We start from the raw sequence: 16,207 nt of genomic DNA on the forward strand, positions 1-16,207 counted from the left end.
ATTAGGAGGTGATATAGGGCACTCCATTTTGTGGAAGGAAGAAAGCATGATGGAAGGAAACTACAGATTGCTCAAACATACCAACTGCTCGATGCAGTACTTGAGAAAGCAACAAACCATTTTAATGCAACTGTGACACAATGGGAGTTTGCACACTAGGTGGATTAAGGTTTATTTGGGAGTCTGTCTAAAATATACAAATAGAAAAGATAATAGCAATATTGATTAATGAAAGTTTTTTTTTTTAGAACGTGAAGGTGATGTTTTTTTTGTGGTTGAAGTGACTCTTAAGTTGATGGCTGCAAGATATTCAAAAGCAAGTGTTTTCTTTTTCTTTTTTCTTTTTTCTTTTTTCTTTTTTCTTTCTTTCTTTATTTATTATTATTTTTTCTTTTTTTAATTATTATTATTATTTTATTTTTTATTTTTTATTTTTTTTGTACGCACGTGATAAATCAATCAAGTCAGGTAGGATGGCATGAAGGTAGCACACTTACCTTTGAGCTGTCTAGTCTGGGTTTGATTCCCACCCTGGATATTGACTCGGATCAGTGCAATGCGCCATGAAGTGATGCTGGACGTCCCATCTGCTACCATTAGTTTGAAGATGCCACTGTCGGTGTCTTTTGCGAAGAGTTATCGCCGGCACCCTGAACGAATTTTAAATTATTTGCCAACTTCAGTTCTCTGGCCAGGTGGTTCGTGAGAACCTGGTCCAGAAACATCCCACAGATAGACCCCACTAGAATGTGGAAATAATTGTATCCGTTAGAGAAGTTGAGTAGTAATAGTATACACACATTTTATTACCTTATAATCGCAATGAAAAGATCTGTAAAAAGGTTTTGTCTTTAGTGGAATGCAGGTGTCTCGCGGATTACATTGTAACTAGAGCGAAGTCGTTGGTGTACCATCGCAAATCCCCTTTCTTCCCACCAAAAGGAAAGTTGAAAGATGGCAAAACGTATCGATATAATCACAAATATTGACTGCTGGTCGCATCATCACTTTTTACCTGCGAGGTGTCGCAGGTCCACAAGAGCCCCGCATGGTTGTTGTTGTTCTTGTTGTGGTTCTTGTTGGGGGTTCTTCTTCGATTTTCTAAATGTGCATCCATTGGTTGGACTGCTGCCAGACCCCACCCACATTTGTCACCTCACTTCACCCACCATGACACCCAGACAAATTAATATGGCTGCCATCTTGGTTTTCAGGTGAGCCTAAGACATCAGGCCTATAGGCCTCTGCTGACTGATTATATACACTGCCCAAGTTTGTTGCGTCAGATGTATGTTGGCTTTATTTGGGTCGAGTGTTGATTGGAGGGGGGTGAGTGGGTGTCTTTAAGTGTTACGTCATATCTTATGGGGTGTGAAACCAGACCCAGCTGTCCGACAGACTCGTAAATTATATTGAACCAAAACATGAAGACCCTCGGAGGGGAATTGTATGATACCTTTAACAGGAAGGATGAAGGAGTTGAGTGGACGGAGGAGGCAAAACATATATTTTTGTGTCACAAGTTGTGAACACAGTGTGGTCATTCTTGTTTGGATAGGCCCAGGTATTGAGGTGCCGCAAGCTACGGAAGCAGTGCAGCAACCCCTCCACCTGGAGCCATCCTGTTCACCTTCGGTAGCAGAGGTAAAAACTGAGAGAGTGCAATCTAAAAATCGTCCCAAAAGTCATTCACTTGAACAAAAATGAATTCCCCACTTTTTGCGCTGTTAGCTTAAATAATGTAGTTGCTCTTCACTAACACACCTCCATTTTCATAAACTCCCTTTTCTCAAACGACACGGCACAAATCTTCCTCATCGAGTGCAAGGACACATAAAAGTAACCGTGGGTGTGTTCTGGTGCAATTAGTGGGGTGTGGGGGTAGGAAGAGGGTTCTTGGGTGGATGGGGTTAAGGGTCAATAAGTGGCATGTGGAGGCATTCTTTACCAAAATGGCGACAACAGAATGTGTTTTTCGTGTTAAATTGTCCGGACTTCACGATCTTTTCTTTATCTCCATAAAAACTCTCAAATCTCAACCTCTGGGTTTTTCATGATCATGAATATTGATAAAACCATGATCACTGCCTTTGAAGTCCTACGTAAGCATCGATGTGCTGAGATCGATTATTAAAGTAATAATTTCTTCTTAAAAACACACGGCCTGCTTTGGTCACATTTCTTTGTCTCCTCTGCTGATTTATATACTGTCTTTGACTCACCTGAAAACCTGCCATTGTGACGTCACAATCAGTCAGTTACAAAAACAATGTTTTTAAAAAATTTAATATATCCTGTAGGTTTGTATCTGTCAATGAGGTAATTTGATAGAGGAAGTAGTTGGGAGTGGTTCAAATCATTTGGGCAGGGTACTGGATGTTAAACACCACACTTTGCAAAGTGCAGGCCACTGTGTGCTGGTACCATCAGTAAAGTCGAAACTCATGCTCTGTCCTTCTCTTCGTATGTTATAGGCCTGATGAAGGATGCTGAGAGAGCAAGTTGTCTGTGCACCAGCTGGGTTGCATATTAAATTCCATCATCCTCAGCCGTCCTCTCCCTCTGTACCACGTTTACTGCACTGCTGTTCCGTAAAGGATGCGTTCATGAACGACAATTTTTCTCTTTTATATAACTCCTTAAAGTGCAATATAAGGCTGGGCTGTTGGGTGGGGTGTGGATGGCGGGTAACAGACGACTCCTCTCCACGCGACCTTTATATTCCATTATGAGGGGTTATTTAAGAAGATAAATTGTCGCATGAGGAAGGGAAATGGGGAAGGATTATGGAGGAAAGGACAAGGTTGGCAGGGGAGGGGAGGGAGCAGGAGTGGGAAGAGGATGCATGAGGCATGTGAGAAAAAGAGAAGGGGTTCAGGGGACAAAATTGTGCCATTTTCCTTACGTTACGTGTATCATGTTAGTGTTTCCATCTGAACTCATGATGCAGGGACCACAGGTTAAAATCCCCTATATCATATGTTTGTCCATTCTCCACTAATGTCCTTGTACTTGCACATTTACAATGCAAAAAATATTTTAAAGTGCAGTATACCGATTTTTGCAATGGCTTTCTCCTGCATGTGAGACGTCACACGTACAGACTTTTAGATCATTGTACAAATCCAATTGGACTGTGTGTGATATCGGGGGCTATATTTGTATTATGCACTCAAATTTTGGAGATTCTTGACGTCACACCTCCTCCTCCTCCTTTTCTGAATGTTTTTTTCCTTTCAATTCGACCCCTTCTCTGCGGTACATAATAAATAGATAATCCCGTGCTTTCTGCGTGGTGGCTGTATGATGAAGAATAAAGGACATTGGGTTATCTAAGGCGTTTAACTCGGCATGGAAAAATGCCAGAGCTTGCAGAATCTTTGCCAAAGAGCAGTGAAACGCTTCAGCTGAATCCTGGCAACGGTTCCTTGTAACTCATTGATAAATGTGATGCATTTGGGGTATTTAAGGTGAAGGGTAGTTATTGTGATATTCAACTTGTATGCATTCCCTGGCTGCCTCCTCTGTTTACTTCATTTGGTTATGGAAGCAGCGCCGGCCTTTTTTTTTTTTTGGATACAAGATCGAGGCTCATGTAAGAGTTAACATCAATCACAAAAAAACAAAAAACGGCCAAACAAAACATACAATGAAGGGAGCGGGAGACAAGATGGGGAGATAGAGGGATAGTCAGGGCCCTGAGGGATATTTTGGGGCCGTTTGGTTCAAATTCTTCCAAAAGCACCAAATTTGGCCCAGATGTTGCCCATGCCATACTCTTTCGATTTTTGACGGGCGCCAAGACGGGCGCCCCCTCCCCCCCGGGGGGGCCATATTGGCGAAATACTAAATGGCCGCCACCCAGATTAGAGGAAAATCAGTTAAATAACCAAAAGGGTTGGAATCATGTATGATACCACTTTTCAGGGGTTTTCGAGGTCGAGAAATCCAATTATGACGTTATTTTGATGATTCGAGGTCAAGGTCAACCCTCAAGGTCATCTTAAATGTCATTTTTGAGTCAAACATGTCGGTTTTTGAGTTTTTTGTCAAGATTTACGCGAGGTTCACCATTTTATGTTTCTGGGTTGGGTAATCGAACTCTGACCTTATTTTTGACAATTAGAGGAAATATTTACATGTCTATTTCCTAATTTTCAGGCATATGCAGTTCATCAGTCTAATTACAAAGGTACGGATTTTGATGTTTTATGAACTGTATGCCATATCCTTGTGTTTAATTTTTGTGCGATCATGATCCGGGTTCATGTATACATGATTGTATACATGTCATAAATATGACGTCATAGGTCATGTGACCTGGCGGCCATATTGTATTTTATGAAAACCTTAAAAATGGATCCCTGCCTTCATTTTTCGATCGATTCATTTAGAACTTTGACCACTTATAGTACGCCATGTGATTGGATGCATATCCTAATTATGACGTCATAGGTCAGGTGACATGGCGGGATGGACCGGTATGGTCCCCGGATCATACCGCCCTTGGCGCCCGTCAAAAATCGAAAGAGTATGGCATGGGCAACATCTGCGCCAAATTTGATGCTTTGGAAGAATTTGAACCAAAATATCCCTAAGGGCCCTGACTTAGGAAGCACACAAGTACAACGGCAGACAACAGGCCAACGGAAGATCTGTGGGAGGGAGAGGGCTTGGGGGGAGGAGGCATGGGAAGGCGGGGGGGGGGGGGGGAAGGGGTGGGAGAGGTATAAAACACATGGGCACTGCTAGAACTTCCAGGAAAAACCTTGAACTTCCAGGAAAAAAAAAAGAAAAAAATCCAGGCCTTGCATCCTGACGACCCATCAAATGTTTGTCCTTGGGCCTTCATCCAATCTGACCTCAGCTACGCTCCTTATCTGCTTAATTGCAGCAGTTTCATGCACTAATGGCACTACCTTAGGAGTGAACGTGGAGTACGATAAACGTGGGCTGCAGATAGTCCAGGTGTGGGAAATAGTCCTGTTTCGATCGCACAACGATGCAAGGAAAACATCTGCGTTCTTGAATTGGCAACACAAAGTCCATAGATAAATGTACATATTTGTGTTATAATTTTGTGGCGCATGTTTAAAAAAAAACCCAAAATGGAATTTTGAGATTGTTCGTGTTTTTGCCTCATTGTGTGATCGTGTTGACCGTTAGGTGCTATGTATTCATTAAATATACAAGGAAACGCCAAAAATTCCACCGTGTTTGTATACATAATAGATAGATGACCCAAACAAGGATATGTGGGTAAGTGATGCACTTTTATAGAACTTAAAGACTGTTTATGATATCATGATAACGATGGCGCAGGAGCCAACTAACCAAAAAGCCTCATCAATGAATCTCTTCAAGAACTTTGTCCTGTTTCAACCACTTTACCTCCATCCTTTGAGTTTCCATGCTTGTGAATCTGTTGCTTCATCTTCAATGTCTTGCATGGGGAATTGGATAACTTTTAAGGGAATTTATAGCAGGAGGACATTTGGTCCATCATGCCTGCACTACTTCAACACCACATTAATCCAATCTTATCAGTTTATTGACTGGGCTGACGGAATGATGTAGAGGTACGCACACTCACCTCGAAGCTATCTAGCCTGGGTATGAATTGACATTTCAGCTATGAAATGTCATCCCGGGGTTTCACAAGCAGGGTGATTCATCGATGTGTGTGCCGTCCTTCAGATGGGCGTTAAATGGGTATCCATCCCATCTGCTGGCATTCGTTGGTGGACGTTAAAGTTCCCATGGTGTCGTTCGCAAAGAGTAGGCGAGCTACCACCAGCTCCATGGTCAAATTCCAAATTCCCGCCCGAACCTACAGGGGGCACTGCATATGCAGCACAGACGCGGCCTCAGCCAACGGTGCTACTCCACAGCCTCATGCTGCACACAAACAAGCAAGTTTATTGACTCAATTCCCCGTGGAGGGGGAGGAGGGGTAGGGGAGAATGAGGAGAAAGAGTGGGGAATGGGGACAAGAACTGGACCAGACGGCATCAACCTACGGGTCCTAAAATTCTGCTCTGCTGCTCTATCTCACCCTCTCATTTGCTCAATGTAATCTGCCATCTGCTTGGAAAAAAGCAAACATTACCGCTTTACACAAAAAGGTGCAAAAACAGATCCTTTCAACTACAGACCAATCAGCCTGCTCCCAATAATCAGCAACGTCATGGAATCCATCATCGCTTCTGATATTAAATTATGCCTCTTCTCCAATGGCTTGATCTCTGCTCATCAATTTGGTTTCAGACCAGGTCATTCTACTCAGGACATGTTGCTTCCACTGTCTCAACAATGGATGGAGGTGCTCAATGCCAAACAGGAAATCAGAGCTGTCTCCCTTGACATATCTCATGCCTACGATACGGTCTGGCACCCCGCCCTACTCACCAAACTCTCCTTCTATGGTATCCATGGAAATATACACTAATGGCTCGTGGATTTCCTCTCCTGTCGCAGTCAACGTGTGGCCCTGAATGGGTTTCTCTCATCTCCTCTTCCTGTTCAGGCTGCAGTTCCTCAAGGCAGTGTTCTGGGCCCTGTGCTTTTTCTGGTCTCCATAAATTATCTCTCTGACTCTCTGGAAAATCCTCTTTAGCGATTTGCTGATGACTCCACTCTCTGCCTTTCCATCTCTAATCCCTCAGATCGGCAGGCAGAAGCCTCTTCACTCTCTGCAGAATTGGACAATATCAGAAACTGCTCAAACAAGTGGAAATGTCTTTGAATCCTGAGAAATCTCACTCTCTCAGTATGCCTCTCCAAAAAGACCGACTGGACAACCCTCCCATCTACTTTCTCAACAATCCTCTTGAGGAAGTTCTGTCACTCAAGCTTTTGGATCTCACTATCTGCCCTGATCTTTCCTGGGAAAACCACATTTCCAAGCTGGTCTCCAAAGACAGTCACCGACTGGGCATCCTTTATGGTGTGAAAACACAAATGAGCTCCTAACCACTTGCAAAGCTTTCATCCGCAGCTTGATGGAGTACTGCTCTCCCCTCTGGGCTGGTGCTCTTCCTCACACCTAGCTCGGCATCACGATGTAGAAACCAAGGCTTTTAGAATCATTGGAATCTCCCACGATGAAGCTGATTCTGAGAGCCTTTCACTCACTCACCGCAGGCAGGTTCTGTGTCCTACAGACTCCTCTCCGGCCTAGCTCCCCCAGCTTGGTCTGTGCTTTGTCCCACAAATATTCCTGCAGGATGCACAAGATCTACCAGCAACCCTCTTCTGGTGAAAATGACTCTCTGCTCACCTTCACTCTTTCATTCCTCTTTTTTCCGCCTCTGGAACAAACTCCGACACTCTCTTCAATCCCACTCCTCCCTCCAGGTATTTAAAACAGCTGTTCACCGCCATCTCTTGTATTCCCCCATCCAAAACCTTGATCTTTTTTTACCCCCGTTAATCCACCCCAAATCCACCTCCTTCAAATTCTGTTTTCTTTCTTGAAAGTCCTTGTAGTATCCATCTTTTTATTCCGTGTACCCTGCCCCAGCCCTCTCTCTTCAACATATCTCCTGATGTCCGTTTGGCCTACTGTTGTTGTGCTTCCCTATCTCTCTCCCCCTCATGTCTCCTGCTCCCTTTATTATATGTTTTATGTGCGTTTCTGTTCATGTTTTTATGTGTTAGCTCTTACACGAAAATGGATATTTGGATATTGAAGTGTAATGTACCATATTAACCTTGCCTTACTCACACCATTCCCCACAAAGTTTGTAACATGAAATATAACAATTTAACTGTAATATAAATTTGGTTATTACCTCCTCCACCAAAGGTTATGCAGGTTATGTTTTCACCCCTATTTATCGGTTTGTTACTTGCAAAATCGAAGATTTTAAAAGTATATTGATCGGTCGACTTTGTCATTATGTCTATGTCTTGCTGTTTGTTTGTCTGTCTATCACCTACAGGTCACAATTCCAAACTTTACCAAGTTGTCATGGTTGTCACAACTGAAAACGCCTATTGATTTTGAGGTCAAAGGTCAAATGTCATATTGAGGTCAAATTTCTATAATCGTCATTTTTCATCCAATTGACTTGAAAGCTGAACAGGATTTGCATATTTTTGAAGTCAAAAGGTCAAAGGTCAACTCAAGGTCAAACTTCTAAAATCATTCATTTTCGTCTGAAAAATCATCAGTTTTCATCATATTAACTTGAACATTAAAGAGCAATTGCATAGTGCATCACTGAATTGGGAAAGCAATTATTTTTGAAGTCAAAAGGTCAAAGGTCACCTCAAGGTCAAACTTCTAAAATCATCAGTTTTTGTCTGAAAAATCATCAATTTTCATCATATTAACTTGGCAATTAAAAGCAATTGCATAGTGCATCACTGAATTGGGAAAGCAACTATTTTTGAGGTCAACTCAAGGTCAAACTCCATCTGAAAAATAATCAATTTTCATCCGATTGACTTGAGCTTTGATTAAGATTGTCAGTTTTAATCGTATTGAAATGGACAATTTGATGTATCCATTGCAACCTTCTTTTTGGGGGTGGGGTGGATTTTGCAAGTATCGTGCTCTGCTCAAAGTCTTTCTTGTTTGTCTGTTCTATATCTCAAAAATCTAAACGGGATATCTCAAAACGTTGTGAACAGAATTGGACGAGATTTGGTGGAGAGTTTGGGTATGTGACAAGGACAAAATGATTAGATTTTTTGTGAAGATCCGGATACGACAACTTTTAATTTTTTAAGTTATTCTTTACAATTGAGAGAGGGGACTAAAAATGATATGATACCACCTTTAGAGGACATTTTTCCCCTGAGAGCAGGGGTTGGTCCTTTTTCGGGCACCGTGGTTCCCTTTTTGAAGCAATGTTTTATGGCCGGATGCCCTTCCTGCCACCAACCCTGTTAGTCACCTCTTGCGACACACAAGGAATTACCAGTGAACTGGTACTCAATTTGCCGACCTCGGAAGGATGAGCAGGCTGAGTCAGCCCCCCTGGCGTTAATTCAGCGATCGACCGGGATTCAAACCCAGGATCCTAGGATCCCAAGCTGGCACCCTAACCACTAAGCCAACACCAGGCCTGGACAAAAAACGATATCTAGCACGATATTTCAAAAACTTGAGGATGGGTTATTGCAAAACTAGGTGAATGACTTAGTTAGATGTCAAGAACAAGCCAATTAGATTTTGGTTCATGTCCGGATCCAGATCCTGCCTATCAGTGAGATACAAAAGATAAACTATTCAGCCTGGTGGAAGTATGCTGCTTTACGAGTGCCGTTCTAGTTGCCTACTGCAGTATTCTCTTCATATATGTACCTGTGGCAGTTGTATGTGATTGGCTGGAATTTTAGAGAAAAGCATTTTAGAGTATATCCAAGGCGCAGCTTTTAAAATTGACTGTTTTATTACAGATAAGTGATTGTGAGTTTCAAGTGAAAAACATCATAATGCATCTGACATGAGCCACCCATACTTGTGTTTCCCTCTATGTGCAGTACTCTCTCAGTTCCAGAGACACCCACAGACAGTGAGCACAGAGGAAGGGGGAGTTGCTCGTTTTCAGTGCCAGATTCACGGCCTGCCAGAACCCCTTATAACCTGGGAGAAGGATGGCATGGCTCTGCATGAAAGCACCGATGACAGGTAACGGACGCCATCGGTACAGCCCTGCAAACCCGCAGGGTCACGCTCGCTAGTCAAAATGTGAATGGATTTGGTTTTGCTTTATCGTGCATTTAGCTCGATGTGTACATTCTTCTTAGTATTTATGTGAATCGGGTACAGCACGTTACAATGCGATTATTATTATTATTAAACTGATTTAATTCCATTGGAGGCTTTTTAAACAGACTTTTTTTTCATCAGCAAAGTGTTTTATCTAAACTCTGGTTTCAAATGTTTACATAAATTCAAATGATAATTTAGCACACGTATCTTGTGACTGTTTATTTTCAAAATGCAAAACAACTTCATCGCTTTTGGTCAAAGTGCAAATATATTGTAATTTACTATTTTTTTATGATTACAATATAGTGCAGCAAGAAGACCTTGTGAGAGAGGAGTAAGATGCATATATATATATATAGTTATGAACTATACTTTCATGCACCATTTATAGTTTGTTTCTATCATGGGTACATCAAAAAAGTTATAAAAGCTCGAAGTTGAACAAGGAATTTGTAGGCATTTTGTATATATATATCTATCTATAATTCCAGTAATCTCTGTACGTTTGTACGTTTGTACGTTTGTACGTTTGTACGTTTGTACGTTTGTCTGTTTGTCTGTGACCGCTGTTTCTCGACAACTACCGGTCCGATATACTTGAAACTTGCCAGGTATATTGCTGGGGACCCGAGGATGTGCCTTTTCAAGGTTTGAAATTAATCGGACAAGTACTTACCGAGCTATGGCGATTTAGCCGTTCGCCGTTCGCTTTGGCTTTGCGAATGGACCAAACCATTCATGTAAATAGAGGGGGGGGGGGGGTTCTGTGGTCGTTCGCTTTGGCTTTGCGAATGGACCAAACCATTCATGTAAATAGAGGGGGGGTTCTGTGGTCGTTCGCTTTGGCTTTGCGAATGGACCAAACCATTCATGTAAATAGAGGGGGGGGGTTCTGTGGTCGTTGCGAATGGACCAAACCATTCACATCGAATCATCGAATCACATCGAATGGACCAAACCGTTCGCTTTGGACCAAACCATTGCATGTAAATAGAGGGGGGGGGTTCTGTGGTCGTTGCGAATGGACCAAACCATTCATGTAAATAGAGGGGGGGGGGGGGTTCTGTGGTCGTTACTGCCACGTGGTTTCAAAGTTTTTTTTTGTTGTTGTTGTTTGCACGCATGTTTTTTTGCACCCACGTACGGGCACGCCCTAGGATGTTTACACACACACACCCCTACACAAATTTTTTTTTTTTTTTTTTTTTGGCAAGGAACGGGCACCCACGTACGGGCACGTCCTAGCTTATATATAGTACGGGCATGCCCTAGTATATATAAAGCAGTAAAGTATGTTTATTTGTTTGTTTGTCCTCTTATAACTCGAGAACTACTCATCGCAGAGCAAAACCAAAGGCATATTCGGAATCAGTACGTCTCAGCGCAACTACAGCACACCTTAAATGTTTTTAAAACCTTCGGGTTTTAAAATTATGACGTCATCAGCGTATTTCGTAATGTTAATTTTTCAACTTCATCCGATTGACATGGGACCAACGGCATGTGACAGAGAGTGAAACATACATGCTACATTTATTTGACGACAATGACTTCCGACTTCCGGGTTCGGAATGCGGGACCAATGCCATTTGACAGGGAATAAAAAATAAATGCGACATTCAATTGACGACAATGACTTCCGACTTCCGACTTCCGACTTCCATGCAGTTTCTGATCGCTTTTTCTGATTCTGGATTCTCTGATTTTACATGACGCAGTTTCTCCATTAATTCCACTTCATAATTTTCTATTTTCTTCTTTTTCATGAGGATTTTCGATTTTCTGCTTTTAGATGACCCAGGCCTAATTCCACGCAGTTTCTGATCAAAATCTCCGAAATGCCCCAAAAAAGGAAGAGCTGCATTGGTCCGACGACAGCTGCAGCTAAGCGAAAACAGACTGAGAGACAACAGGTGACCGAAGAGGAGCGAACAACCAGGCTCAATGAACAGGCTCATCGGCAACAACAACAGCGAGTAAACGCGACTGAGGAAGAGTGTGATGCAAGACACGAGGCAAACCGTCACCGCACTGCAGAAGCTCGGGCCCGGACACCAAGTAACAAAAGGGAGGCATTCACGTATGATCCGGCTGACCCAACAACTCACGCAGACATCGGCCGAATGGACCAAGTCTGCACTCACTGCTCTGCTTACAAGTTCGAAGGAGAGACCAAAGGTGTGTGCTGAAACAATGGGAAAGTCGTCCTTGAGCCTTTCCCTGCCCTTCCTCCCTTCCTGAAGGAACTTCTCTCTGGCGAAGGTCTCCTCAGCAAGCACTTCCTTGACAACATTCGAACGTATAATGGCAGTTTTGCGATGACGAGCTTCGGGCATAAGGAAGCTCAAGTACAGGGCTGGAACCCGAGCTTCTGTATCCAAGGTCAAGTGTTCCACCGCATTGGCAGCTTGCTCCCGCCTGAAGAAGGTCAGCCAAAGTTCTTACAGGTCTACTTCCTGGACTCGCATGCCAAAGAGCTGACTGCCAGGAACCACAGCGGCCTCAAACCACACATCATTGAAATGCTCACAAAGTGGTTCCACGAGAATAACCATCTGGTCCGTGAGCTGAAGACTGCAAGAGATATGCTTGCAGAAGGAGATAACTCGGAAGAGCGCCAGATAATCATCCGCGAAAACAAGCGACCACGTGGGGAGCATGCACGCCGCTACAACGCCCAGTCTGCACCAGAAGTCGCCATCTTAATGGACAATGAGCCAACAGAACCCAGAGATATTGTCCTTAAACTTCGCGATGGGGCACTCAAAAGGATAAGTGAGCTGCATGCATCTTATGATGCACTACAGTACCCCATAGTGTCCCATATGGAATGGATGGCTACACTATCCACCTGGTGGCCAGGACTGCTACTGGAAAAGATGGACAAAAACTCACACAGCTGCAGTACTACAGCTACCACATCATGGTGGAGGATCCTAGAACACCCAATTTCCGAGCATTTCCCTCCAGTCATTGGCCTAGCTGTCCACCTCGAGAATAGCCAGCGATTCTACTTCCATATGGACAGTCTCTGCCGTACAGAGGGCAGAGCGACCACCACCAGCCACTACGCTGACTGCCTTCTTCGACCTCTGCAATCATGACGATTTTGCCAAGACGCTCAAATACCACGAGGTGCCCGAGTACTACTGAAAAATTTCTGATATCAATACCCCCAATCTTAGGCATTGTAGGATAGAGTCAGAGCGTTCACCTTTAATTAATGCATTTTAAGAATCCTTCCAATTTGATCCCGTCGTAGACGGGTATCCTTGCTAGTATATATATATATATATATATATATATATATATATATATATATATATATATATATATATATATATATATATATATATATATATATATATACACATATGTATCGTTGTGGGGCATGTACTTGCAAGTAGCTAAATAAATAGAATACCAATGAAATAAATAAAAAGAACATTGCAACAACGGCCCTATGACACGGATTTTTAGGATACTGGACATATAAACCCATTGACTGGGAAGGTCCGAGGATGGAGTACGTGGGGTGGGGTCAGGGACTGGAGGGTCTAATCCATTTTTTTTTAATAGATCTGATCAATGACTCGTAAAATTTTGAATCTCACGCTTGTTTCCATTGGTAAATATTTTGAGTAAATAGACAAGCAAATCAATATAAAGCATAAAGCCATGTTGATATTTTAGGGTCATCTCATCTCGATTCTCGAAGAGATTAAATTATAAGATGGGTCGTGATGTGCGGATTCTGTCCGTCCATCCGGTCATCCATCCGTCTGTTAACTTTTTCCTATTTTTGCTACTCCTCCCTAATCACCCGGCTGATTGTTCTGAAACTTGGACACATGAATACAAGAGAATACAATCGCACAATCACTGAGGCTTCGATTTTTAGATTTTGGATCATGGGGGCTCCTAGGGGCATTTCCCGCTGAAACTTTGCATTCTTTCTCGTCCCTTATTTACCCACCGATTGCACTGAAACCCTTCTACTCGATTGTCCACAGGATTTCTCAGTCTTATATTTTTAGATTTTGTATCAGGAGGCCTCCCAGGGGATGGGGGGGGGGGGGATGACTGTCAGCCCACTCAAGGCTATTTATTATATACATGATGACTCCATTGTTACCTCGAATCCTTTTTCTGTCAAGTTTCTGCCAAACGGATTCTGCTAAGATTATGCTGTGTGTCATGAAAATGACATTTTACAAGTCTCCCTGTAATACTGCATGATGATGTGTACTCCAGTGATAGTTGTTTTATTTTGGGGAGAGGGGGAGGGTAGGGTTGTTAATTTCTTGAGTTCCTGGTGTTGGTGGATTTTGCTTCGCAAAACTCCTTAAAGTCAGTGCAGTGTTTGAGACATTTCAATCAGTTTTCTCTGTTTCCCTTCCGGTATCTATAGGAGCAAATGTCTTGCACCTGCATTTAGTGGAGAAAGTATACTAGGGTAAACTAAATGTGCTTGTCAGGAGCACTCCATCGCACAGCCGTCCCTCATTGATGATGCAACCGGAAGACTGGATTTGTCATTAAAACCTGGTAAATGTGCATTCCCTCAAAGAAAAATTTCAAGAAAATTGAACAGTGCCTTTTCTGAAGCAACGACTTTCGTTCTTATGCCCAAGCCTTAAAGCAAAGTACTTTTAAACTTCCAAATACAGTAGTAAAGGAGAGTGGAAATGATGAAGTAAGATATTATCTTCAATGGGAGATTCCAGTTCGCTGAGGGTCATAAACTCGTGCGATATGAAAGCTATATCATTACATTACTCAATGTCTCTCAGAATCCCAACTCATTGAGTAATTCTTCCTTGGCACACACACGGCAGGTATACCGTACTGCCTGCGGGAGTATTGCAGATTGCAGGGGTGCAGCCGAAAGATTCCGGGTCCTTCTGTTGTGTGGCTACAAACATTGCAGGAAGGAGGGTGAGCCGCTCCGTACGGCTTATCGTGGCAGGTGAGTTGCATCGCTTTGCTTACAGCGGATTTGCAGTGGTACAATGAGTATTCCGAGCAAAATGAATACTCCTCGGAACAATATATTTGTTTTTTAAATGTGATTCTCATCTCAGTTGTTGTGCAATATTATCTTGAGAATAGACAGCAATTTGAAATAATGCATTGACAACAATATTGCAATCGTGGTGACCTGTTATTTTAATCACCTATATAATATTCTCCGTCGGTGATTCTGTCTGTCTGTCTCTGTCCATGGGTGTGGCCTCCACCGTTGAAGGAGTAGCTCCACCCATTCTGGAAGGGGCTTTAAAAACTCTCGAAGGGGCAACTGCCCTGTGTGTGACCCACTCCCCTGTGTGTGACCCACTCCCCTGTGTATAACCCTCTCCCCGGTGCAGTGTGCATGATGTGGGAGGGATGGGGCAGGGAGGTGGAGGATTTGAGCTCTTGAAGTCACATTTTACATTTGATGTAATTACACATTTCAAACTGTATTTCCCATGTACATGCATATGCATTCACATGTTATCAGAAGTAAATAAATTGTGCGGATTACATCTGGGTAACCATTTTGTAAAACTGAATGTGCAGGTGCAGCATCTAAATGAAGATGTCCAAATGTCACACACGTTCATGCCCGTGCGATTTCCATGGGTGCCCCCACTAGTATATAATATTAGCCATTCAATATGGAATGAATGAGTGTAAGACGAATCACTCTAGGTGTATCTCCAAGTTTAATGCCTAATGCATTTGAAAGAAGGTCACAACAAATGTCAAAGTTGGTTTTGTAATATCTTGGTGCCACATTTTAGTTATCATTGCTGATGTTTTCAATGTTTTTTTTCCCCCCTTCGGATTTAACTCCAGCACCTGACTCTCGTGTCATCAAAGATCCGGTAATTGTTTCTGGGCCTCAGAACCTGACTATCACTGTACATGAGACAGCCATTTTGGAATGCATTGCCACAGGCCATCCACGGCCCATCGTGTCCTGGAGCCGTCTTGGTAAGATATGCCCTTACTCTGTTTGACAGCATTGGGAATGGTTCCATGAATTGCTTTTTTGTGATCTTAGGAGATATGTTAACAAGTCCATGGTTGTTTTTTGATGGAATGTTATTTTAGTCTCTGAGAATCCCGTTATTTAAACCACATGTTATTGGATATGCAGAAGCCAAGGTAACTTTTTTTCTTTCTTTTTTTACATACATTCAGGTGGTCATGTGATCAATAATTTCTGAAACTGTACTTGTATTCAGCTTTGCTACCTTAATCAGAAGGTATTTACTATTATGAGAGCGGTTCAGTGGTGGAGTTGGTAAATCGCTGTTACATTTCCCACACTGGTGTGGGTTCGATGGCCGCTCAGTGGAAGCTTCTTCTTCTTCTGGACAGTGCAAACCTGCCCAGGATAGGTTCTTATCGCCACAGAAACGTTCCGAATTTGCGATGAGCATCCTGATGCTATATCCACCACCTATTTGAGAATAATATATCACCAAGTTTTCG

The 16,207-nt window shown here is 42.7% G+C and overlaps 1 protein-coding gene across 1 annotated transcript in view; it reads left to right on the forward strand.

The window, feature by feature from the left end:
• IGDCC3 (immunoglobulin superfamily DCC subclass member 3) overlaps nucleotides 1–16,207 on the forward strand; it is a 137,440-nt gene that overhangs the window by 44,917 nt on the left and 76,316 nt on the right. The window contains exons 3-5 of the mRNA XM_078772378.1: nucleotides 9,493–9,640; nucleotides 14,563–14,693; nucleotides 15,566–15,703. Coding sequence (XP_078628504.1) covers nucleotides 9,493–9,640; nucleotides 14,563–14,693; nucleotides 15,566–15,703 — 417 coding nt within the window. The remainder of the gene's footprint in view (nucleotides 1–9,492; nucleotides 9,641–14,562; nucleotides 14,694–15,565; nucleotides 15,704–16,207) is intronic.

Source organism: Myxine glutinosa, chromosome 2, assembly GCF_964187855.1.
Source record: "Myxine glutinosa chromosome 2, kmMyxGlut1.1, whole genome shotgun sequence".
In the NCBI taxonomy this organism is placed as follows: Eukaryota; Metazoa; Chordata; class Myxini; order Myxiniformes; family Myxinidae; genus Myxine; species Myxine glutinosa.